General features: G+C 41.9%; 1 protein-coding gene across 1 annotated transcript in view; it reads left to right on the plus strand.

The window, feature by feature from the left end:
• Positions 1–27,500, plus strand: part of CACNA1D (calcium voltage-gated channel subunit alpha1 D) — a 5,051,180-nt gene that overhangs the window by 227,152 nt on the left and 4,796,528 nt on the right. The window contains exon 2 of the mRNA XM_044077483.1: positions 26,881–27,202. Coding sequence (XP_043933418.1) covers positions 26,881–27,202 — 322 coding nt within the window. The remainder of the gene's footprint in view (positions 1–26,880; positions 27,203–27,500) is intronic.

The raw sequence follows: 27,500 nt of genomic DNA on the forward strand, positions 1-27,500 counted from the left end.
TGTACTGAGGGGTGTTCTCTGAACCAAGAAGCTGAATGAATTGGTAGGATGGATTAGGCTAAGAGTTTGTAGAAGGAGGTGGAGGGGAGGAGTGGGGAAAGATAATAAGGTGTTTTCTTATGAGAGAAAGTGTTGTAGGATCAAGTGAATTATGATCTTTAAAAAGCTGTAGATGAGGTGTGGCAGAATTATGTGGTTGTAGAAGTGATAGTTTTGTTTTTAAGGTGATGGTGCCTTTAAGTGGGAGTGTGGAGAGGAGAGTATAAAGGATATAAGGAGTGAGATGACTGGGGAATGAGGGCAGGAGGCAAGTAAAGACGGCCAAATTCCATAACAGTGAGAGTTATTCAGTGTGTACATGCATAGTACTGACACCAGCCAAGCATCATCCACAGGAAAGCAGTAGGTAAAAGCACAATTTTGTCAGTTTTGTGGAAAATGGAGAAAGTTAAGTAGAAGCCAGGCAGAGTGACAGTCTTGTTTGGGGGAGGTGAACAGGGTGACGATTTAACTAAATTGAACGAGAGATATAGAGGAGCTGGGAAGTAAGGAGAAGAGGGAAGCATTCCTGGCATCTCCTGCAGATTATGTAAACAAAATAAGTTATAAAAATACTCCAAGCTACAGTATAATTAAGACACAGTGTTACAGTTAAGTCTTCCAAGCAGGTGTGACTCTTACCTAGGTCCTTCAGTAGAGTCACCAGTAGATTAGCAGGTTGAATCATTTCAACAGTGGTGTCAGTTGCAGAGCTTGTTTATTATTTCAGACAGTGGAAGGACATGAGAGTGGTCCTTTTAATTCAGTCACCTGTGAAGAGAAAGCAAAGGCAGGACTGGGTAGAAAAGTAAGTATAAAAAGAAAAGGAGGCTGAATTAATCAGAGCAACAAGAACAGTCGCACTTAAAATGATTCTGACTGCCAATTCTGCTGCAGAGATAGACTTTAGCAAAACAATAGGACTAAGCAGTCTTCCACCCTTATACTGCTTAAACCAGATATTAGCATTACATTAATAGTAAAGCTGTCAGACTGCCTCAGAGACTAGCAATATCAGGTCACTGCAAGGCTAACTTACAGATGTCTAAATGTAATACAGGGTTAAAAAGTACTCTTCTACATAAGATCCTCGGCAAATCTATTTACAAGATTCATGGCAAACACAGCATTTACAGTGGTTAAATGTCTCACGTGGGAATTGACCAAACAATGAAATACAAAACTATTGGAATTGGAACGCATTCACTAAGTGGTGAACATTAAAACAATGCAGTGAGGATACCATTTCAAATAAAAATAATTATACTAGTACTCAGAAAAGTATACTGAATTACTCATCCAGCAATCTAAATCTCCCATATAGGGTGTTACTTAAAAAATAAAATGTTGTAAGGTCAAATGAATTATGACCATTAAAAAGCAGTAGAAAAGGTGTGGAAGAGCGAGGTGGTTGTAGGAGTGATAGTTTTGATTAAAATGTGATGGTGAATTTAAGTGAAAGTGAAGGACTTGTACATTTGGAGTAGGGAGAGGAGAATATAAAAGATGTGAGGGGTGAGATGACTGGGGAATGAGGGCAGAAGGCAAGTGAAGCCTTCCAAATTCCATGACATTGAGTCAGTTGGTCTGTGCTTGTGTACAGTCAACTTGTGAGAGGAGTGTAGATGTTAGAAATGAGATAGAGAATCAATGAGAGAGTTATTTTTGCATACAATTAAGTGGATAATGCACAGCAAGCAGGAATGGATATGGGCAGCATGCAGCATATTTATGGAGAGGAAGAAAGGAGAAGTTTGTTTCTGAAGGAAGTGGGAGACCCAAAGGCAGCAAATGTAGTTGCAGAACAAAGGTGGCCAAATTCCAAGGCAGCACGAGTTAGTCAGTCTGCTCATGTGCAGCACAATTTCGTTGGTTATGTAGAAAAATTAGAAAATTAAGTATAAGCCAGGCAGAGAGAGAGAGTCGTGTGTGTGGGGGAGTGAACAGGGTGATGTTTTAACCAAAGTATTAAATTATAGGAGATTTAAAGATGATGGTGTGTGTGTGTGTGTGTGTGTGTGTGTGTGTGTGTGTGTGTGTGTGTGTGTGTGTGTCTATATATGGGTTACCTTTAGTTAAGCGACAGCCCACAACACCAAAACCAACTTCAATGACATGGCATAACATCGACAACTTGAAAGCCTACATTTCCCACATGGTAGGTTACCGTTTGGCCATCAGCCTGAACTTTGCCCCTTACCCCCGTGGCAGTGCATTCTCAGAGTTGGAATATTTAATAAGGGGATGTGGGGGGGGGGGTTTGTTTTAGTGGTAATGTTTGAATTTGGGATGGCCAAACGGTAACTTACCGTGTGGATAACGTCAGCTCTCCAGTTTCGATGATAAGCCATGTCGTTGAAGATGATTTTGTTGTTGTGGGCTGTCGATTAACTAAAGGTAACCCATATATATATATATATATATATATATATATATATATATATATATATATATATATATATAGATATATGTGTGTGTATGTTTGTATCTTTATGTGTGTGTGTGTGTGTGTGTGTGTGTGTGTGTGTGTGTGTGTATATATATATATATATATATATATATATATATATATATATATATATAAATATATGTGTGTGCATGTTGCTGCTGTTGCCATTGATCAGATTCCCTGTTTATCATAAATTTCAGGTTGACTGTTATGTGAACTGCCTTTGGCAGCTGTATCTTAATTAGGCAATTAAGGGATTTTACATTTGAGGCCACCAGAGACTCCACTGTCTCTTTCTTGGGATCTGAACGTAGTTGTGGAAAAACTGACCCATGTTAAGTTGTCTATCTCACCTTTGTTTCTTGCTTGTTGGGATCGGCTCCGACTCGGCTATCTTCTATAGCTCAAGAGCTGTTTACTGGCTCGAGGCTACCCTTTATCCCATGATGCCTAGCGCTAGCTACCCAGATCCCGTTTGCCGCTTCAGTTGTGAGGTTCGTTGTTACTGGCTCAGGCTTGTACAAGTTTTATTGAACTACTTTTTCTGTCAGATTAGGGTTTTTTCTGGTAGTTTATTGTTTTATATAATAGTCGCTAACTAGTTTGTTGTAGTTTAGTGTATTTGTAGCTTTCCCTTAGAACTCGTTTTTATTAGAGAGTTCTCTCCCCCCCTTTCCCTCTTGTAGGTAGCATCTTAGTTTAAACCTTTTCTTCTTTCTGATTGTTAGGTAGCCGTTTAAGTTAGAGGCTTCCTAGTTTAAAAAAAAAAAAAAAAAAAACTATCTTTAACTGTAGTAAACTGTGTGTTTTTTGCTTTTTTTAGTGGATAGTATTGTTATTAGTTTTACTGTCGGCACTTTGGCCAAAACAATTCAGTGTAGTATCTGCCTAGTTGTGGATAGGTCTAAAGAATCCAAGGTGTCTGGATTCAAGAAGTGTGACTCATGCTGTCAGAAAATGTCTCTGACAGATGGGCACACTTCTTACGTCTATTGCTTAGGCGCAGTGCACCTGCAGGACTCTTGTTCTATATACCATGCATTTAGCCCAAGAGTTCTGCAGGAGCGCAAAACTAAGCTTATTTTGAAGGGTCTTCTTAAGCCCCAGATTCACCGGCCAAGGCTCAGCCTGTAAAATCTCCTAAACTGACCAAATTGTCGGCTCCCAGCTCAGAGCCGTCATTGGCCCAAGCCTTACCTACTACTTCGGTTCCGGCCGGAACCGAGGAGACTGCCTCCCCGTCGGCTCCAGCAGTACCTTCGGAGCCGTTGCGGACCCACAAAAGGCCGAGGTCCCCTTCTCTAGAGTCTATACATTCGGCTGCTCAGTCTCCCCTGTTGCAGAGTGACCACAGTCACAGATCCTGCCACTCCTCTTGGTCCTCTAGACTCTCGGATCATGACGTGGAGAGAGTGGTCAGTAGGTTGTTGAAGTCACAAGCACTGGCCAAAATGTTGTCCAGCCCTCCTCAGTAGGTGTCGGCTCCGTCCACTTCTATCGATGTTCCTCCTCTGACTCCATTGAGCCGGAGTTTGTTGGGGTTCAAATCATGGAACCATCGGCTCCGATAACGATTTCTCCTTCGGTTCCGTTGTCTGCTCCGATCCCCTCGATGGCACCGTCCGTCGAGGGATCTGGGCACCGATACTCCCTCGTCTGCTCCGAGGGGGCGAGTGGCATCGGACCCTTGTCCGACCCCGTTCTCCCTCTTGGAGTGTCGGCGCAGGTGAGCTCTGCTCCTACATCAGCCTCGGAGCTGTTTCCCTCGGTGCGGTGGAGGATTCCGGTTTTCTCGGAACCGGAGCCTTCTCTGCATCGTGGCAGGGACGCCTTCAATGTCATGAGGAGTGTACTGGCCTCTGAGTCAACTTCACGTTCGACCCCACTGGCCCCATCCCCTGTAGTGCCTGCAGCAACCTCTGCCTCTCCTCCAGACCTCAAGCGTGGGGAACCGGCGCTCCAGAGCACCCCATTGGGTGTTTCCTCTTCTTCCGAGGCCCCCCGATCATTCAGAGGACCCCCCTCGGAAGAGGTAGTGCAAGAGGAAGCACATTGACTCCCCTGAGTCTGTCACTTAGGATACAGATTTGGATGAATCGGAAGAGTCCCTGTGATCCCCCTCTGAAGACGTTTCCTTTTCGGACATCCTAGAAATACTTAAGCAAAGGGGGAACTGGAATGCCCTAGCCCCTACCGAGGACAAATCTGTATTCTTGGATGCGTTCGGTTCCCGGCCTTCCACCTCCTGGATTTCTCCGCCTTTCGATCCACTAATGTCAGTGGTGGCTCGAAGGGCTTGGTCAGCCCCGGATACAGTGGAACCAACCCTTAGGAGACCCGGCAAGTTTATCACTGCACTCCCTGATAAACAATTCCTTACTAAGGGTGTTCCTGTAGATGCCATGGTGGTAGCAGCAGCCACTAAAAAGGAGTTAGCGGAAACTTCTTCCTCTGTCCATCCTCCTAACAAGGAGTCTAGGACCATGGATAGATACGGCAAGCGAATGTTTGCTTCAGCGACCTTTTCCATGAGGTCACTGAATTACTTATGCCATTTTACCAGGCTTCAGAGAGATCGCCTGAAAGAGCTTGGAGGTACCCTTCAGGATCCATCAACTGAAGGGGCTCAAGCTAAAGTGGCTTCTCAGCTGGCGACCCTAAATTCGGTAGTCAACTCCTCCATTAGGTTCATTTCTTATGCAGCCGATGGTGCGAGTAGAGCCGCAGGTACAGGCGTGGCCCTCAGGAGACATGCATGGATGCGGCTGTGTAATTTTGCGGAACCCTTTAGAGCGTCGTTCACTAACACCCCCTTTGATGGTTCCTTTCTTTTTGGACCACAGGTGAAAGACACTCTGACTAGGTGTGAACAGGAAGGCAAGACTCTCTCTGCTGTGGGAGTCCGTTTTTCCACTCTTTCCAGACCATACCCCAAGGGTCAGAAGAGTGGTAAAATGTGGTTTTGGAAATCCCGGGTAGCCTCGCTTGACACACGTATTGATTTTTCCTCCAGGAGCAGAGGAGGAAACAACAACAACAGACACCGCCCTTGTGTCAGAGGGGGTCCGCAGAACCAAGGCAGCAGAGAATCCTTCTCTGACAAGCCCTTCCAGCATCCCTGAAGGGTTGCCCGGCTGCCCGCCTCTGGAAGCAGTCGGGGAAGACTTTCACTGTACCCAAAAGCCTGGCAAAACCTAACGCGAGACAAATGGGTACACTCAGTCATGTCCGGAGGCTACATAATTCCCTTCTTTCAACCCCCCTTACCGTCAAGCAAATCCCATCAAGATGTTCCACCCAATCTGAGGGCCCAAGCAGTCATAGAAGTTTCAAGACTGCTAGAAAAAAGAGTCATCCAGGAAGTCCCGGCAGACCAACACGGATCCGGAACTTACTCAAGGTTCTTTTTGGTACCAAAAAAGACAGGGGACTGGAGACCAATATTGGATCTCAGCAGACTAAGCAAGTCTGTTCAAAGAACAAGGTTTTGGATGGTCACGCTACAGTCCATTCTACCCTTTTTGGGCCAGGACAATTGGATGTGCTCAATAGATCTTCAGGATGCATACTATCACATCAAAATGGATAGGCGCTCCAGGAAATTTCTTCACTTCTGGCTGGGAGCCAGTCATTACCAGTTCAGAGCTCTGCCCTTTGGTCTCACCACAGCCCCCAGGGTGTTCACCAAATGCACGGCAGTCGTCATGGCTCACCTGAGGCGTTGAGGATTCCAGGTGTTTCCATATCTAGATGACTGGCTCCTTACTGCTGCTACCAGGCTTCAAGTTCTTCAAGCCAGGGACTATACAATTACAATTTGTGCCCAGCTAGGCATTACTATAAATTTTGAAAAATCTGCCTTGTTGCCCTGTCAGTCTATTACCTATATAGGAGCAGATTTAGATACAAGAAGTATGTCCGCAAGACTACCGCCAGACAGGGTGGCCACAATTTGGCAGCAAGTTCATATCCTCATGCAATGCAAAAGAGTACAAGTCAGGTTGGTCCTTCAAACTCTGGGTTCTATGGCAGCGGCAATTCTTCTGATACCTCCGACCTGTTTTCACATGAGAATTCTTCAGTGGCTTCTTTTCACACAATGGTCCTTTCAACAGCTCCCCATGTCTCACATGATCATGATTACAGAAACATGCAAAAGGCATCTTTCCTGGTGGATGGTCTCCCCACTAGTGTCTCAGGGCAGACCATTCATCCAGCCCCCTCCAGTTGCCACAGTGACCACGGATGCCTCACTGATGGGGTGGGGGGGGCATTATCAGGGCAGGACAGTCCAAGGCACTTGGCAGCCTCACGAGTACCATCTGCACATAAATGTCTTGGAGATGAGAGCCGTGCTCCTAACATTGCAAGGCCTTCAGGACTCTCTTCCTTCTGGGACCATTGCAATTCAAACGGACAACATGTCAGTGGTGTGGTACATCAACAAGCAGGGCAGAACCAGGTCCTACCCCCTATGTCGAGAAGCACTCAGACTCTGGCAGTGGGCAATTTCCTCCCAACGATTTCTGATTGCGACTCACATCCCTGGGAAGTCCAACGTCATAGCGGACAGGCTCAGCAGAGCTATTCTCATGCCTCACGAGTGGTCTCTGAATCAGGTAGTTGTGGATCTGATCTTCCACAAATGGGGCAGCCTTGCTGCGATCTGTTTGCCACCCCCTTCAACAGCAAATGCAGCAACTACTTCTCCCTTTTACTGCTTCCCGGTCACCCTCCCACAGACGCTCTAGTCTACGATTGGCCTCAGGGACTTCTTTATGCCTTCCCTCCATTCCCTCTTATACCCAAACTCATACAGAAAGCTATTCCGTTGGGTTGCAAAATGATCCTCATTGCCCCCTACTGGCCTCGACAGATATGGTTTCCGTTCCTGAACCGTTATCTCCTCAAGCAGCCCTGGACTCTAGATCCTATTCCAGACTTGCTGATTCATTAATCAGGAGAGCTGCATCAATCCCTCCAAACACTCCAGCTCACAGCATGGTTGATCCAATTCCGACCCTAGCCAGGCTTCTCAGCATTTCCCCGGCCGTGCGTGAGATTATTGTCTCCTCTCACAAATCCGCTACTAGGAAGACTTATGCTAGCAAATGGAAACATTTCTCTTGTTGGGCAGAGGCTAGGAACATAGATCCCTTTTCAGCCCCAGTTCACGAAATCTTGGAGTTCCTAACGGAACTTTTTCATTCTGGGTCCGGTTCTGCTACAATCAGGGTTCAACTAGTGGCCATCTCTAACTTTCATGTTGGTTTTTCTAATATAAACATTATGTCTCATAAGCTGTCTAAAGCCTTTCTCAGAGGGACTACTCTCCTTAGGCCCCCAGTGAGAGATCCCCCTCCTCCTTGGGACCTTAATTTGGTACTAACCTCCTTGATTATGCCCCCTTTTGAACCGGCAGCATCCTGCTCCATTAAGTTTCTATCTTGGAAAACTCTCTTTCTGGTAGCTATTACCTCAGCCAGACGTGTCTCGGAACTTCAGGCACTAAGTGTTCATCCTCCGTACTTGGTTTTTCATAAGGACAGCGTTGCTCTGAGAACTAATCCGTCCTTCCTTCCGAAAGTCTGCTCAGAAAATAATCTAAACCAATCTATAGACCTCCCTGTGTTTTTCCCTAACCACACCAACAAGGCAGAATACAAATTACACCTTTTGGACGTTCATAGACAGTTGCGTTTTTACCTGCATAGAACGAAGGATATAAGAAAGTCGGACCAACTTTTCCTTTCCTATGCTAAGGGCAAACAGGGTCTTCCAGTTTCCAAAGTGACCCTGTCCAGGTGGTTGTCTCACATTATTACCTTCATCTATCAACTAAGGAACAAAGAGTTGTCTATCAAACCGAAAGGTCATTCTACTAGGGCTTTGGCCACCTCTATAGCCTTCCAGTCTAGGTTGCCCATGGACTCTATCTGTGCCGCTGCTATGTGGGGAAATCCTCATACCTTTATTTCTCATTACAAGTTAGACATGGTCTCCAGGAGTAGAGCTAACTTTGGTTCCACTGTTCTGAAGAGTCTGTTCCAATGAGCCGCCCAGGATCCTAGGTGCTAGGGACGCTCAAGTTATGTACCTACCGTAACGTTCCATGTTAGTTGTCTTCATCTCGCCTTCTTTCTTGCGCCCCCCCCCCATCCCCCTGTCCTATTGGACTGAGAGGAGTTCACGTTTCACTGGCTGAGTGTTTTCTGGTTGGTTTCCTCTACTGACTTAGAGATTATGACAGGTAGGTTTAACCTTCTGCTTGGAGGGGTTTTCATTCTATAGCTATGCCTGGGGTTAGCTATTTCAAACGAGATCTGGGTAGCTAGCGCTAGGCATCATGGGATAAGGGGTAGCCTCGAGTCAATAAACAGCTCTCGAGCTATAGAAGATGGCCGAGTCGGAGCCGAGGATCGGCTCCGATCCCAACAAGCAAGAAAGAAGGCAAGATGAAGACAACTAACATGGGACGTTATGGTAGGTACATAACTTCTTTTTTCTGACTTTGAATGTACAGTAAATGCCCATATGAAATTACATTCCTGGAAGACACTGTTTCTGAGTGTTGTTCTAGCAGGGATGAAGTAACCAGTGAATGATGCTCCAACTCGTCATGCATAACTATACAAGTTATAGCTTGTAATTTAGTGTTGGTTGTACAAAATCACTGTCAAGAATTGTCTGTTGGAGCTGTAGACATGATTCACTGTTTTTTTTTAATTTTTCTCCACAGTTATGCAACTGTGGATTGGTATGCAGAAGTATGGAAGTGTGACGTGTGTAGGGAACTTGCCACCTTGCAAAAACACTTTTTTTTGTCTGCATGAAGCTGAGATGGTTGTGCTTTCCTTCTTGTAACTTTATCTGGGCATTATTCTAGAATTCATAGTGGAACTGTTCATGATTACAATTACATCAGCTAGAGGAATCTTAGAATTGCTGACTGTTGTATGCAAAGCAGCTTTCATGATCTTCTACATAGACAAGGTGGCCATTATGATCATACCCTCATTTATGTTTAAAGGGCTCTCAAAAGTGGCACTCACTCAGACCATTCATCAAAACAAGGGGCAAGAATTTTGCATCTTTTTGTGTTGATAATTAAGATTTTACCTCTGCAGAGCAAAGGATTTTGGGCAGACTGAACAATTATTTGCATCATTCATGTCAAGCAAACAAGAAAGAGCTGCTTCTAAATAAATACTGTTCATGTGGTCATTGGCTTGCTTTTCCTTTTATTATGACCACCATGAAAAAACTTTACCCGGTCTTATCAGAGCAAATTCTGCAAGGGCAGCTTCTACTACTGGTCTTTTTTAGGAATGTCTCAACGTCATTTGTGAAGCAGTGACATGTACTTCCATGCACACCTTGTTTAAGACATAAGCTGGATCTCCTCTTCAGGAGCGTGGCAGGGTTTGCCACTGCAGTCCCAAAGGGCTTAGGTGCTCCCCTCCTCTATGCCTGTGACCAGCTCAGGTTCTTTTTTAATAATTTGCATGTTATGATTAATTTGCAGCATTGATTCTTAAGATGAATGCAATATTTTGTAAGTATGCACTCCATAAGTAGATGTTCAAACAGAAGTATTACTATTACAGTGTAGGCTTCCTGCCACTATTTCCATGTCTGCTTTTGTCTGCATACTATTTTGGAAGGAGAATGCCTTTGGTCTCTTCAGAGAAGCAATCTCTCCTTTTGATTTTGCATTCATCCTGAGGATGAGATATGTTTTCAGCCTACTTAGTGGGTTTTGGAATTGGAAAAGCATTTGTTAGGGATTTCCCCCGACACCCAACCTCAGAAGGAATAAAGTGGGAACCTCTCCCCTTTATACTGTGCATGCTGCTGATGGCTGTGGTTTGGAGAAAGTGCAGCCATATGTGAAGAATATCTGGAAGTCAGGCTGGATGACTGGATGTTCATCTCCATCTTAATTTCCACCTGTTACCGTTTATACTACAGCAGTGATTTTACTCGAACATTAATGGGTAAAAGTTCATAGGTTAGTACTAGGTTAACTGCCCTCGTGAGCCATTTTAAGACTTACCAGTTTTTCCACTTTGGTATTTAAAATTAACCTAAACCACTGTAGTTTAGATTCACCTAATCCGTTACAAGATCAATATTTATATATTACTCTTGAGATAATTACTAGAGAAAAAAATAGCTATTTGGAGGGGACCCACTCATTGGAATAAAGCATTTAGGAGCTGCCTTTGTCCATTACATATCTGTACAGAGGAAGTCCTGAAATAAATTTCCTATTTCTCATTCATTTTTTTAAACAAGAAACATCTTTACTAAATTATCATGTACGACATAGACATTCTTATGTTTATATAAATGAAAATAAAACATTCTGGTATAATCTCATTTGCAAACATTATACATTACAAACCATGCTGACACAACTGTAGCTGCAAACATTATACATCATTTATAATATACATTACATAGCTCACTCATATCCTGCCTTCTTTTAAACCTCATTCCTCCTCTGCATGTATTGATCCCATTCTTCCCATTTTTCCTATGTAAATTGCTCTTACCTTTTTCCTAAAGATCCCAGTTCCAGTTATTTTATCTCTGTTAGTGTCTTCGCTACTTATAGTAAAGTTGGTTTAGACTATGATTTCCATTTTCTAGTAATTGCTTTTTTGGCGGCCACCATAATTAGACTCATCAAAGCATTACTATATCTAGGCATTTCAATTCTGTGTCATAGCTCAAAAAATAATTTCCTTAGTTAACACCAATTTGCTCACCCAGCATCTCTGACAGAGCACTCTACAGGGAATCTTTAAAGTCTGCCAACTCATTCTACCCCCATAAAATATGTTCCCAGTTACCTATTTCTTCCCCATCACACATCCAAAATTTGCTGTTTACCTGAGGAAAAATTCTTTGTGGAGTCTACCTGGGGTATAAAATACCTATGTAAACACTTCCAAGCAAATATCCTAAATCTTCTAGACTTTGTTGCATATTTGGGAGACATGCATATATCCTCCCATTGTTTCTTTGTGAATTGCTTATCCTGTCTCTCTTCCCAGTCCTTTCTAACCACCTCTGATTGATTCTTATAGTTGTCATGCAATATTTATGCCTTACTAATTATTCCTTTCTTGATGACAACTTCTGTTTTAGATTCTACTAAAAACTCTACCAGTGCTGGCCTTTCATTTAGGACCCCCACTATTTCTCTCTCTTTGCCTATACTCCGATACTCATCCTTCATAAAGAAGACAATCTCTAACCTGAAGTCCAAATAAGTTCTTGACATCTTCCCATTTTATTACCTTTCCCTCTCTAGTTATTTTCTCCAAATACCTTGGTTCCTTTGCCAGTTTTTTCCAATAAATTCCAGCCCCCTCTTGCCTATTGTCTGTATCCCTAATTGCAGTCATCTCTATCGGCAGAATCTTCTTTCTCCATTCCCGTGTTGGCTTAATTCTTAGAATGCATTCTACTACTTTATGAATATAACATTCTGTATGATTTATTGTTATTCTCCTTAAAGGTCTGCATCCAAAATCCCAGTTTCTCTTGAGCTTCCCCTTGGTTTCATCATCATCTGTTTCCAGTATGAGTTATAGTTTTCTTCTTGTAATATGTATAGGAGCCTTAGCTGTGTTGCTCTAAAATGCCCCTTCAAATTGGGTAATCCCAATCCGCCCTGTTCTATTGGTAGAATAAGCGTATCACACTTGGCACTTACCATCTTCCCCTCCTAGATAAAATCCTTCAGTTTTTTATCAATTGCTATCCACAACTTTTCATTTGATTGATAAAATATGCCTGACCTGTGTATAAGACTAAAGGGACTAAAATCATTTGAACTGCCTGTATCTTACTATCGATAGCCATATAATAGAGCTTCCATTTTTCTCATTATTTTGGATTATCTTTTGTTTAGTCTCTTCCCACGTATCCTTAGCTGCCACACTGGAATAATTTTTAATCCATACTCCTAAGTGCTGCATTTTACCTTGTACCCATAAATATAGATATTGCTTAACCAATAGATATGTGGGCACATAAGTTACCCTATTGCGTTTGTTTTAGCTTCATTAATTTTGTATCCCGAAAAGATCTGAAACTGTCTTAATTTGATCTGAAACTGGCTTAATATGTTCCACAGCACCGTAATGTCCCATTCAGGTTATGTCAGGTATAAAATAATGTCATCCGCAAGTAGAAACAGCTTTTCTTGATTACCATACCAATTGTATCCTTGAATTTCTGAGTATATTTTCTGTGCCACTGGTTCTAAATATAACACAGATAACAAAGGGGAGAGAGGGCACTCCTGCCTGGTTCCTCTACTCAAGCAGAGATTATCAGAGAGGGCCCACTCACTTTAATTTTCACCTCCTATCCCTCATATATCCTCCTAATCCTTAACATTTTTATCAGGGAATGCAAATGCTTCCATTGCTCCGCTCATGAAGTCCCAGCTTACTCTGTCGAATGCATTTTCTGCATCAAGACTCACCAGCGACAGCAGCATTTTATTACCTTCTGCTTCCCTTTGGATCACCAGTATTCTATTAATGTTGTCAGATTTTTGCCTCCCCTGCACAAAACCACACTGATCCACATCTATCAATTTTGGCATCACTTTTGCCATTCTTTTAGCCATTATAGACATAAACACTTTATAATCATGGTTTAATATTGAAATGGGCCTGTATGAAGCTGGATCTGATGCATCTTTACCCTCTTCAGGTATTAAACCTACCACCGCTTTCTTCCAGGATGTTGGTATTTCTCCTCCTCTTAAAATACTGTTAAACAAAACCTTCCAGATCTTTGTCAGTTTTTTTCCTCCTCACTTCCAAACATCCACAGGAATACCATGTATTCCTGGGGAGTTTCCTGTAGATTCGTTATACATCACCATTATTGTCTCATTTCCTCCTATCATAACTGTTAGTAATTGACCCTCGTCTACCTTGGCATGTTTAATTCTTCCATAAACATTTCCATTTGTACCTTTTCTTGATTTTCATATTTCTCTGCTTTATACAGACTTTCATAGAATTTCTGAAATATTTCTAGTACTTCTACAGGACCCGTTGCTGTCTTCCTTGTTATAGGCTCCCTAAGCTTGGTGACAGCACTTTGTAGTTTCTGTTGCCCGAGTTATTATGATAGCTTTTGTGCTGTAGAGTTAAAAAAAAAAAAAGTTGCTTAAGTGCAATCTTTCTAAACTCTTGCATATTATCGAGGTAATCCCTTATTTTTTGTTTAGCATCCTGCAGTTGCTCCTCTTCTTGTTCTGTGAGATTCCCGCTGTTTTGCAATACTTTAACAATTGTCAATCCCTGTAAATAATTCTTGTTACTTCTTAACCATATATCATTTTCTTTTATTTCCACCATATTTTTAAACTCCACTTTAATTTTATTCCACTCCTTAGCTATATATTCAGAAGAAATTTCTATCTTTTCTAATGGCTCCTGAATAATTTCCACTACCCATTCCTTAAATTCCTTTTTTTTCAACAGATAGGTGGGAAAGTGCCAGTATCTCATTTTTATTTCATTATGCTGTATTTTTATTTTAGTTGTTATTGGCACATGATCTGAAATAGTTATTGGGTGTGTATCAAGACCTTCATTTAAAAGCACATGTTCCTGTGAAATGTAAATTCTGTCTAGCCTGGCCAATGTTTTGTATCTTTGGGAAGAATATGTAAATTCACTGTGAAATCCTAGTACTGAATTCACATCTTCCATGCCAAATAATTTCAGAAATTTCTTTAAAAATGTACCCTTCTTTATTATATTTTCCTTTCTGGGCCCCCCAGACTCATCTTCACTATTGTGAATCAAATTCTAATCCCCACCTATAAGTAATATTCCTTGCTGAAAGCTGACTGTTTTTCCCAGAATTTTCTTGAGCTCCATTATAGCTGCTTTCGGCGGAATGTAAATACTTGCCAGTGTAATCCTCCTCCCTTGCCAGTGCCCCCTTAGTACTACAAGTCTACCATTATTGTCTTATTTATTCTCTTATATTATTATTGGAGCTCCTTTTGCAATTAATGTAAGCGCTCCTGTCTTCCTTTGCTCCAGGTATTCTGCTGAATAACCATCCTGAAAACCTTTCTTTATCAACTGTACATGTTCAGTTCTTTCCAAGTGCGTCTCCTGTGGTATAGCTATTTGCACTCTATATTTTTAATATAGTTCACTACTCTTTCTTTTTTGTATTTTTCTGAGACCATTAACTTTTAAATACTTTATAGAAAGCTTCATATTCTTGAAAAATTGTTATTCCCACCTTTTATATAGAACAGCTTTTTTGTTAAAGGTCTAGTTTCAGCTTTTGTGTTACATGCATTCACTGTTTGGCAGGTTAATCTTTTGAACAGCTGTTTTTGTCATCTCCATTTGAGCTTATGTCACATCCTAGAGAAATTTTTGTTTTACTGAAACCCTCAAACAAAAATACACAGACATACCCAATACCACCCCTAAAACCTATTAACTTAATAGTAACACTCAAAACTATGTACATCTTTAAATATTGAACTTTTATCCTAATAGGAAGAAATGTTCCAAACTAACAGTCACACTTACAGACTTGAGATAACCTAAAAGAAAGGTTATCCATGCTAAGATGCATGGTATAGCCTGTGGTTCTATTAAGTGCTGTCTTTTTTACTTGTCTTTATAGCTCTGTCAGCTGGAAAAAACACTTGAACGCTTTCAGAAAACATTTTCTGCAAGCCATTTCTCTTTATCAGATTGTCTGCTATAGAGACATGAGAACCAGACACAGAACTGTTTAATAGGAAAAAAGCCTTGTAATATTCAGTATTATTTTTCATATACTTGCTTTCCCTTAAAACTTGTTACTAGATTAAGGTAATGGTCTTAACACAGTCATTCCTCTATGCAAGAATGAGAAAAAGCATACTAATGTTTCTTTTGTCATCCTCTTTTAACCATTTTTATTACATTGCAGTGCCTACATTTCTTAAAACAGAAAAAGGAGAAAAAATGAAGAAGGGAGAAGAGAAAGAAAAGAAAAGAAAAAATCAGGAGCATCTTTTTACAATAGTATCCCCATTACACTTAAAAATAACTGAAAAAAAACTTTACTTTATAACATGCAAAGAAAATCATGCAGTATTTAAATAGCAGTATTAAGAAAAAAATGATTTTCTTGCAATTAACTTTTTTCTCTCCTCTTCTCCTCTCCTACGTATTTTTCCAAACATTAATAACTTGAAGTAGGGCATATGCTTAAGAGTCCCCTACAAGTTTAACAAAGACTAGAAAAGTCTAACATTTCCAGATTTTCTTGTTCTATTCCTATTTTTCTGCTTCTTCCAAACTGTGTGTCTGCTTTATTTCCAACATACTTTTGATTTTTCTAATCCACTGTTGTGCCCCCCCCCAAGCATTTTCAGTTGAAACACTGGAAAAGGTTTCACTGGCACAGCCTCCCTGTGGTCTTTATTACCAGAAAAAGAAGATGCAGAATCTTCTTCTGTTTCACAGCTCACTCTTTGTTGGACAAACTTTTATATTTCTTCCTTAGCATGTATTTTATGAAAAAATTATTTTGTTCCTCCAGGGGAAAAATATTTTGAAGATAACTGGGTACAGCAGATTGAATCTCATGCCTGCTTCTCAACATTCCCTAAATAATGGAGTAAATTTAATCCTCTTCTACCTGGTGTACAATGAGTAGTCATTCTCCGCAAACACTCTGCTGCTTCCCACTTCTAGTATTTTGTCCTTCTGCCACAGTTTTGTCAGAATCAACTCCTTCTGCTAGTAAGATTGCTTCTTTACTATTAAAGGTCTAGGTTATTTTCTCATAACCAGGTTTGGAGCATACAAACAATGTGCCCTTTCAGTTAACAATTCCTGTTGTGAATACCAGATCAGTTATTTATGTTTTCTTAAAATTTATAAGTCCGTTCCTTCCAGCTTCTTGGGTACAGCAGAAAATCTCTGGTTTTCCCTATGTGCTTTGTCCTTCAATTCTGTTATTTTTTGAAACATCTCTTCTTGTGCAGTCTAATATTCAGCCTTTTCTTCATTACACCTTCTGAGTTTTGCAACTTTATTAACTTATCTGAATATCTGTTTAAAGCTTCTTCTATTTTTTCCAGCCTTTTATTATATGAGTTGATATACTCCATCAGTGTTTCACTTATTTTAGTCAGGTCTGTGTGCAATTACCTTGCACTTTCTTCTAGGTTACAGGAAGTCACGTCTGGAGCTTGCACTGCTTTTTGTTGAACAGCTGTAGTATTTTTCCCAGTCAGTGTTTTTCCATCGTCTTTTGTAGCTTACTCCTTCAGGTCTTCTGTATTTCTCTTTTCCTGGCATCCAGGCAGTGCCCTTACTAGCCAGTTACTGAAATTTACCCAGAAATCTAGGTCCACTGGCTTTCTCTGCTAAGTTACAGTTTTCACACTGGGAGAGCTAGAATTAAGCTATCACTCAATGAACAGCCATTTTGGAAGTCTCCTATTTCTCATTTATTGATCCAAATTATAATTGAATGTGGTCAGGGATGGGCTTTATTTAAGGATGGGGGAGTGTGTCCCAGAGCAGTGATATCCTCTGTGAAATATACTTGTCCATCCAAACCATTCTGTAATGTTGTAGAAGACATTTAAGTCTCCAGATCATGTATTTCTGATACCATTCGACTTGCAGATATGAAGTAAGTCCATCTGTAATGCATTGGAGGATGGCTAGTATTCAAGACACAGATCACTTAGCAGTCTATAAGAAATTGAATAGGTCTTTGAGGTGGCCCTTGTAGGGCATATTGTTTAGGCCTTGTGTCCTTTTTGTAAGGTATATCTGTGGGCATTCCAATTGCATATGCCTGGACAGATACTTACCAAAAGGGGCATTATACTTAATGACTGGTCTAGTGAGGGCTGAGAAAAAGGGGTACAGTGACATCCCTGGATCTAGAAGCAATCCCTTTGTTTATGAGCTGCACAATATGGAAAGACTTCCTTACTATTGTAAGGACTGTTTGAATCTTCAAAGACTTGTCCATCCTACCAGTTATTCATTTGGGACAAGCCTTCCTGTAGGATGGCTGAGTCTTTTGAAGATTCAAACACTGCTCCTAGGTTGCAGATACCTACAAACTTAGTTAGCCAGAGACCTTTGGTATTGGGTGTTACTTTTGAAAACTAGATGCTGAACAGCATAGGTCCCAGAACTGTACCCTGCACGTCTCCACTGGTGACTGGTGTTTTTGTGTTGGTAGTTCCCCCTATTTTGATTTCCTGCATCCTGTGTGTGAGCCAGTTGGCAATTCAGCATGTGACAAAGGGGTTTGTTCCTAGTTTATTAGGTTGATTTTTGTTATGTTGAGTAGAGGATTTTGTCGAAAGCTTTAGCCAGGGCAGGGTAGGCTGTGTGTACCATTTTATCTTCCTCTATTGTTTTGATGATCTTTCAAAAAGTCCAACAGATTGAGCAACCATGATCTGCCTTTGACAAATTCAAAATGAGATCGGTCCAGTATTTAGAGGTTCTCTATCCTTACTGATTAATTGCATAATCATTCTTTTCATGGCTTTGCATATGTGACTGTAATTGCCTGGTCCCATGGAATGGTCCTCCCTTATGTAGGGGGAATAACTGTTGCTGTTATCCAATCACTTGGTATAAAACCTGTGTGGGGGCTAAGGTTGGATATTGTTAGGGGTATGGCTAAATTGTGCTTCACGCTGTTCAAGATTCATCATGGAAATTTGTCAGGACCCAATGACTCGGTATTTTTTGTAGCTTTTGATAGCATAGCACAAAAACAAACCCTGTGGTAGAACTTTAAAATCAATCCGGTACAGCCACATCTGTGCAGTACTTTACATACTGATATAGTTTAGTGCTGTGTGTTCCCACATACATAGAGTTAAGTGGGTTTAGTGGGGATTTGAAGCTTGCCCAGGGTATCCCTTAGAAGTAGGAAGTTTGTCTTGGAGAAATTGTTAAAGGTACTAGGGTGGATGTGGTCCCTGGATTTCAAAGGAGACTGCTTTATCGTCAAACCTAACATGTGATGAAGATATGCAAGGGATGGTGCAAGATGCCCGCGTATTAGTAAGGACAAGGTCTGAGATGATGATCCCCTGTGGTGGTTACTCTGACTTGTTCTGGGGTGTTTTTATTGACAAAGTCCAAGAATCTCTGTGCTTGTGCAGTAGTGGTGGTATAGGTTTCTCAGTCTATAGTAGGATAGTTTAGGTCACCCATGAAAATGGTATTGTGTTTAATATTGAGTGATTCCAGATGTTCTTCGTGTTTCACTGTTGCAGTCATTACACTTGGGTTATCCTGCTGGCAGGCTACCCTCAGTCGGCCTGAATTCCAAAGTCTAGGTCCAGCATTGGTTGCTGTCGCCTCTTCCCTGACGTCAGTGCGTCAGGGGTATAAAAGATGCAGCCGACGCCATTTTCTTCGGTCTTTCTTGCCGCGCAGTGCCTGAAGCAGAAGCAGTTTGCAAGTGCTGGTCGGCCGACTCCTGAGATTTTCATGTTCGAATTTCAAATCCGAAGTCTTCATTAAAAGCTAAGTACCCCGTTGGGGAAAACTTTTCTTGCTCCAGACCGATGTCAGAAAAAAATTAATAATTGTATTTCTTGTGGGAAGCAAATACCTCATAAGGATTTTCATTCTTACTGTATTCGTTGCCTAGGCCCTGACCACGGCGTTGCTTGTTGCCGGTTTTGTGCTAGATTTAACCAGCGCACTATAAAGTGCTGGTACGATTTTGCATTTCACTATTTTGGCAGAAGATTTAATTACACGATGCAGTTGGATAGCCAACCGACTACCACAATTCACAAGAAACGCAAAGAGAAGAAAAGGACAGGCATCCGAGGTCTAAAACCGATGACGAGGCTTCTTAGCCAGTCGCCGGTTCGCCGGCTCTCAGTGAGGTGCTTTTGCAGCCTCTGACTCCCGCTACTTTGGACCCGCAGGCCGCTATAGACTCCCACGTGGAGTCGCCTAGGCCACTGGAAGCTCAAGGTATTGGACCTTCAGAAACTATTCCCTCAGATGGGCCCGGAGCCGCTGAGCAGGCATCGGCTTCTGAGAGAGTTTTCAGACCTACTCAATTGTACATTAAAGTGCCTCCAGCTACAAAGGCAAAGACTAAAGCATCTTTAAAGACAAAGAAACAAGTACAACAGCCTCATGGTCAGGCCTCCATGCCCAAAAAACAGATGCTCAAAATGGCCGAAGACTTAGTTACTTTGATCAAGGGTTCCCATCCCCCTCCTGATAAGAGGCCTAGGCAAGAGACAGAATATGAATCTTCAGATCAGGTTTCCATTTCTTCAGATTCCTCTTCTGATCAGGAATACTCTCTTCCTCCCTATGAGGATTCTGATGCTGAAGAATGTATCCCTTCAGCCTCTCCTCCTGAGGATTACTCTTTTGGGGAAACCTTGCATACCACGAGGGAACATTTCCACTGGGAGAGCCAAGATTATTCTGAATCTAAGAAAAGGCTCAGGGACTTCCTTTTACTCCCACAACACAGGCCCCTAGCTATTCCGCCAGTGTTAGACATTGTAGATGTATTTTTAGAGTCCAGTCTGACCTCTGACTCCTTACCTCCAGCTCCTGTTAAGCCGGACAGGTATTACAGGGTACCTGACTCTCATAAATTCCTTTTCAAAAACCCTGCTGCTGACCCAGAAACTGTTTCTCAGGGTCCCAAAGGGGTCAAGGCATCCACTGCAAAAAACCCTACCCCCTCTGACAGGGATTCTAGGGCATTAGACAGATGGGGAAAGAAGATTTACACCTCTGCTACCTTGGCTATAAGGGCTTTAAATTGTCAGTTTCATATGCTCAAATATCAGCAATATATCATGTCACTGCTTAAACAGAAAATGTTGATAAATTCTGAAGGTGCAGAAAACAAAGAAATGCAGGATTTATTGCATGCAGCTGAGCAAGTTGGAAAGCATACTTTGCAATTTGGTTTGATTCTTTGGAGGCCTCCTGCCGGGCCACTGCCACGGGTTCTGTCATTAGGAGGCATGCTTGGTTAAAGGAACAAAATTTACAAGATCATGTTAAAGCAAAACTATTAGATGCTCCATTACAGCGTGATACTTTGTTTGGGGTTAAAACAGAAGAGGTGTTAAAGAAAATGGAGGACAAAGCTAAATCTATGCAAACAGTCAAGGATTTCTTACAGGTACAACCTCCAAGATTTAGCAGACACTGGCCTACAAAGAATTGGTCCTTTCCAGTGTCAGACAGACCACAAAGGGGCAGATACAGACGCCCAAGAGGCAGATCCCAGCTCTATGGTTCGTACAGGCCTAAACAATGGGGTGCTGCTACCTCCAAAGATGGAGAAGACAAATCACAGCCTTACAGGAAACAGTCCCAATGACTTCCCCCTGCCTGTGCCAAGCACTTATCTTCTGGCAGCACCTTTAGGGGGAAAACTAGCACTTTTTTCTCAAAATTGGCACATAACCCAGGACAAATGGGTATTAGACATCGTGTCACAGGGCTACAGGTTTCACTTTCATACCCTGCCAAGGGCAGACGGTTAGCCAGACCTACCAAAAAACCAATGGGCAGAGGCACAAAAACAAGTCTCATCCCTCATGGACATGAGGGCCATTCAACAAGTACCAGAACAAGAGCAGGGACAAGGATTTTATTCAAGACTGTTCTTGGTACCCAGAAAGGACAAAGCCTGGAGACGAATACTTGATTAAAACACATATCTGGATATACCAAAATTCAAAATGTTGACCTTACAGCAGCTTCTGCCCATGCTGGGCAAGAAGGCTTGGCTTGTGACTTTAGACCTGAAAGAGGCATACCTGCATGTCCCAATCAGACAAACATGCAGAAGGTACCTCAGATTCAAAGCTGGCTCAATGCACTACCAATTCTCTGCACTGCCCTTTGGCTTATCTACTGCGCCCAGGGTCTTCACAAAGTGCCTGGCACCAGTAATTGCATTCTGTAGACAAAGAGGATTACAAATATATCCTTACTTGGACGACTGCCTCATACAAGCAGAGAACAAGGACATTCTACTATAGCATCTGGCGTTTGTAAAAAGATTACTACCATGCCTAGGGTACACAGTCAACGAACAGAAATCAAAATTAGTACCCTCTCAAGAGATAATATTCCTGGGTGCAAGCTTAAATGCAACTGCCCAAATGGCTTATCTCATGCCAGACAAACAAAAGCAACTGACGACCTATTTCAAATTGTTGGCAACAATCTGCAAGAAAAATTCTGCAGGCTTTGGGCTTCATGGCATCCTGCATTCTACTAATTCCATATGCAAGACTGCATATGAGGAAACTTCAATGGTACCTAAAAAGTGTTTGGACTCAGCATTGCCACAGCCTGGAAACAATAATTACTCTCATTCCCTGCCTGCAACAGGAGTTTCGATGGTGGGCGAAGGCCTATCACCAGAACAAGGGACAGCCATTCACCTTACCCCCCAGCCAGACAGACATTGACAACGGATGCATCAGATTATGCCTGGGGGGCACACACGTCATGAAGATGTATTTAAGGCACATGGTCCGCCAACCATATGCATCTACATATCAATCAAAAAGAGATGCTAGCTGTTCAGAATGCCCTGACAGCCCTCGAGGACCTACTTCACCCGGGACAACTATTGATAAAGACAGACAACACCACGGTCATGTGGTATATAAACAAGCAGGGAGGCACTCATTCTTACCCCCTCTGCAGACTAGCCATGACCTTGTGGGACACAGCATTGACTTACCGAGTACATCTGCAGGCACAATTCCTGCCAGGAAAGATAAATACTCTGGCAGACAAACTAAGCAGAAACCTCATGGATCCCCACGTGTGGAAATTGGATCCACAAGTCTTCAACATGATAACAAGGAAATGGGGATGCCCGGACATAGACCTATTTGCCTCTCCTCACAACTGCCAACTAAAGAGATTCTGCACAAGGACTTATCACAGACAAGCATGGAAAGTGGATGCCCTATCTTTCAACTGGAAAAACGTAACAGTATATGCCTTTCTTCCACTGCCTCTCCTCCCCAAGGTACTCCTAAAGGTCAGACAAGAGAAGCCAAAAATGATACTGATTGCCCCAGACTGGCCCCGCCAGTACTGGTATCCAATCCTAAGGAACTTGTCTCAATGCCCAGCCTGGACCTTACCTCAAATACCTCACGTACTGTCACAACAAAACAATCAGATCCTGCACAGCCAACTCAAAACCTTAAATCTGGCAGCATGGCGGATAATGTAGTCATACAAAACACACCTCTCACTAAAGCGGTGATGGATGTCATTTTGGAGGCTAGGATGCCTAGTACTAGAAAATCGTATGCTGGAAAATGGAAGAGATTCTGTGCCTGGAACCAGGTACAAGGAATTGACACAGCAGTACCAAATATTCCTCAGATTGCAATACCTAACTGAGATGCTGGACAAAGGCCTATCCTTTTCTTCAATTAAAATTCATGCTACAGTACAAAGCCACCAATCTTTTCTCATCCTTTGTTAAGGAAATACCTCATAGGAGTCAAAAACTTAAGCCCTCCAAGGAGATCACCAATACCTGCATGGGACCTCAATTATGTTGTGGAAAAACTCACTCTGTCCCCTTTTGAGCCAGCCGCTACAGCTGATATAAAGTTTTTATCTTGGAAAACAGCTCTGCTCCTAGCAATAACCTCTGCAAGATGAGTCTCCGAGCTACAGGCACTCATGGCTGTGGAACCTTTTTATCATTTTTTTTTCAGACAGGGTTTCTCTGAGGACAAACCTGACATTTATGCCTAAGGTAAGTGTCCAGTGTGGCCCTTAACCAAACTATTCATCTGCCAACTTTTTATCCAAACCCACAGAATAAGGGGGAGAGAATTCTGCATTCTTTGGACATACACAGACAGCTACGCTTCTACTTGAACAGAACCAAAGCTTTCAGAAAGACTGAGCAACTACTAGTAGCATATGCTGCAGGACCACAAGGAAAGACTATCTCAAAGCAGACTATTTCAAAGTGGATAGGCCACTGCATTCGTTTCTGCTATTCACAACATGGCAAGCCAGTGCCTAAGGGCATTAGGCCACATTCAACCAGAGCAGCAGCCACTTCAGCAGCCTTCCTCAGGGGAGTACCAACCAAAAACATTTTAGAGGCTGCTACCTGGAGTTCAGTTCACACCTTTACAGAGCACTATCATTTACCACTCTTCTCTAAATCCAGGGCAGGCTTTGCCACTGCAGTTCTGCAGGGCTTCATAGACACTCCTAATGCTATTTAGCTCCAGCCTCCCAACCATAGCTTTGGGATTCAACCCAAATGTAATGACTGCAACAGTGAAACACGAAGAACATAGTACAGTTGCGTACACTTACCATAAATGTAGATGTTCAAGAGTATTCACTGTTGCACTCCTGGTTACCCACCCACCATCCCCCATCTCTTTTTGCTGGAACTTAGCTGCACTTCTCTAATCTATACAACCTATGTGGTATATTTGCTTGTAGATGAAGGTGTAATATATTTTGGTGCATGCATGTTTGATTGGCATATTTTTAGCCTTCCATTTTGGGGGCACCTGACATCTGGGGCAAGAAAAACTGAAGAAAATGGCGTCGGCTGCATCTTTTATACCCCTGGTGCACTGACGTCAGGGAAGAGGCGACAGCAACCAACGCCGGACCTAGACTTTGGAATTCAGGCCGACTGAGGGTAGCCTGCCAGCAGGATAACCCAAGTGTAATGACTGCAACAGTGAATACACTCAAACATCTACATTTTTGGTAAGTGTACACAACTGTACTTTCTTGTAGTTAAGTATTGTGGCTTTATTAGGTCATAGAGGGCATTCTCTAGCTACCAAGTATGTGGTAAGGGACCTTTGACACTGACTTGGACATGAAGAAGCTCTAGTGCATCATGCTGCGTAACCGGATGTGATTCTCTTCTGAATGAAGATTGAGACACCTTCACCATTTTTTCCCCTTCTGAGCAGTGGCTGTTGTAAAACTGTGGAAGGCATTATAGCTTGGCACAACCAACATACTTTCTGCCATTTTAAAACATGGCTTAGTTACTATACAGATGTCTCCTTCCTGCAGGGTTTCCTGCAGTGGAGTTTCTTAGCTCCTGGCATCGATCAGCAACACCTTCATATTTTCCTTTGCTTGTTTCATTATATAGGTGGGTATTCCTGGTTGTCATTGCAAAAATGGCATTAAATGAGTGGGTAATTTCTTTGCCAGTAATTAAAAGCCTATAGCGGATAGGTGCAGGTGAAGCAGTATGATCTGTCAATAATGTCTTCCCAGGTTGACAGTACTGGACCCCCTGTGAGTGACACCAAAAACTGAGTCAGCTGTTGAAGTCAGTTATTTTTTGCTCATATTGTGGCATCATTCTTGGAAACTGTAAAATACTGCTGAGTGCTAGGCTTATTCCTGCTTGGGACTTCATGTGTCTGTTCATATAGTCCAGAGTAGAAGATCTTAACTCATTGACACTCATGTGTACTGTGAAGAAATGTTACTGAGTCTACTTGTTCAAGGACTTGAGTGCGTGTGTGATCTGAGTGATCCTTGCACCAGATAGGCAACTGAGGATCACTATTTTTTGCTTATCCTGGAAAGAAGTACATCCGTGCGCCTTACAGTGGACTCCCCTTGCTAAATGTGAGGTGATAGGCTTAACAGATGGTGTTGCTGAGGGTACTTTGTGCCTATTTTGCATTTTCGAGGTCTTTGAGGTGTAGACACATTAATCTTTATAACCTCAGCATATGAAGGATTATGTGTAGTATGATGGTCATTATGATGTGTGGTGTACTACTGACAGTCCTGATGTCTGAGTTATCTGTGTGTGAGATTTTAGTCTTCATTGCCATTGTATATGTACATCTGTCTCACACTGTTGTGCTTTTTGACTAATAGATGATAGATTGCAAGAGACTCCTCTTATATTGTCTCAAGATACTTGTCTCAGTCAGGCTGGTTGCAGAAGTTCTGGGAAAATGCTGGTGCATGGTTTAGACAGGAATGATTTAGGGGGTAGTCGGGGATTATAACTGCTTTGAGTTGGTTGTTGGGATGCAGATGTTAGTTTAGGGAGACTTATTAATGAGCAGCAAGATTGGGATGTGCAGATATCCCAAGCAGGTTTTACTGCAACTGAGGGTGTGATATATTTCGCTCAGTAAAAATTACTGAAGCCTCAAGTTTATATTGCTAACACTGTATGGATTAGGAAAGCTTCCTGTAGAGAAAAAGGCTTTTATGCAGCCAACCCACCATAGAGTTTAAGTTCAACGGCAGCTGTGTGTTGACTGCAGCTCAACACAACTTCTTTTCTTCCCTTTTTGATGAAAAATCTCAGTTCTTAGTCTTTAAATTAGAGTCCTCAGTAAAAGACTCTGGGCAAACTCGGCTCAGCAAAGGTTAGAGGAGACAAGCTAGAGAAGAAACCAATCCAAAAAAGCCAACAAATGCAGTCAGTGGAGCTGTGTACCTCAGAACCTGCAGCTAATCACAGTTCTCTCACCTCTGTGACTCTTTGCTACAGGTCTAAGGTCCCAGGTAGATAGAAATTCAGTTTAACTTTTACAGTGGAAGCAGAGAATCCTGTGGTTACTGTAGCAACCAGGAGGTAGTGGCAGGGAGGGGAGGACTTAATGTAACAGTGAAGGAGGATGCGGACATGGTGGGGCCGTAACAGTGAAGGAGGACATCATAAAAAGAAGAGTTAAAAATTAAATACAATTTTTGGTTGAATGTTCATTTCTTTTCTCTCAAAAATGGCTTTAGTTAAAAAGTCTGTTTTTTCCTGTCTTTGTAAATCATTCAGAATAATTGACCAGGTCTTAGCTAGAGTGTTACAGAAGGCCCGTGTGAATCTTGATTTAAAAATAATTCCTAGGTATTTCAAACACGAGTCTATCTTTATTTCTGTATGACAGCAAGTCTCCAGTGGGTATTAATTTGGGTTTTTTTTTGTGAGTAGTATAGATTTATTATGATTGAGTTTATAGTTAGGAAATCCAAGTAAGTAGAGATCTGGTCAATAATTTTGGGTAGGTTAGAACTGAAAGAAGAGAGGTAAATGTTAATATCATCTGCAAAAGCAGTTAGGAATATAGGAACATTAATGATATTAGATATGAAATAACAGGATTTTTGAATTAAAGCTAAGAAAAGGGATTCAATGTATAGATTGAATGTGGAGGGAAGACTGCAGTATTAAGTAGGATTCATGCAGAATTATTCATTAGTAAAGAATGTTTCATTTTAAAGAACATTACTAATTTGACATTAGTTACTTGATTTCATGTTTTTGTTTTTTGTTTTTTTGCATAGGAACGAATTATGCAACCTTCAATAGAGTTTATGTTCCTGGTGAGCCACCGATCCTCCAGACAAATAGTTCTGCTCTACCGAAGCAAGCCATCCTCTCGTGGCAAGCTGCAGTTGATGCTGCTAGACAGGCAAAAGCAGCCCAGACCATGAGTTCAAGCACTGACCTCCCAGTAGGAACCTTATCCCAAAGAAAAAGACAGCAATATGCGAAGAGCAAGAAACAGGGTGGCGGTTCGTCAAACAACAGAGCAACCCGTGCACTTTTTTGTTTATCTCTCAACAATCCTATTAGAAGAGCCTGCATAAGCATAGTAGAATGGAAGTATCCTTTTCACTGCTGTTTTGCCTTTAATTTTAAGTTAGATGGTTCTAAATTGGAAAAGGTAAATAATAATGCCTATAGACTGGCTTGTATTCATTGTGTATTCATGGTTTGCAAAACATTTCCTGTGTACATGCTGCACTTTTTATGTAGTTGTCATGTAAAACTGGCTACTAAATGGCACTTTAATGGTGGCAGAGTAATGCTTTTGTAGTTGTCTAGTTTGGTTGGCTGCCACAGATGTTCAAGAAGTAGTTCTGAAATCTGCAACACTCACATGCTTGCTTATATTCATGAT

Source organism: Protopterus annectens, chromosome 7.part0 (assembly GCF_019279795.1).
Source record: "Protopterus annectens isolate FY-2018-M chromosome 7.part0, PAN1.0, whole genome shotgun sequence".
Taxonomy (NCBI): domain Eukaryota; kingdom Metazoa; phylum Chordata; order Ceratodontiformes; family Protopteridae; genus Protopterus; species Protopterus annectens.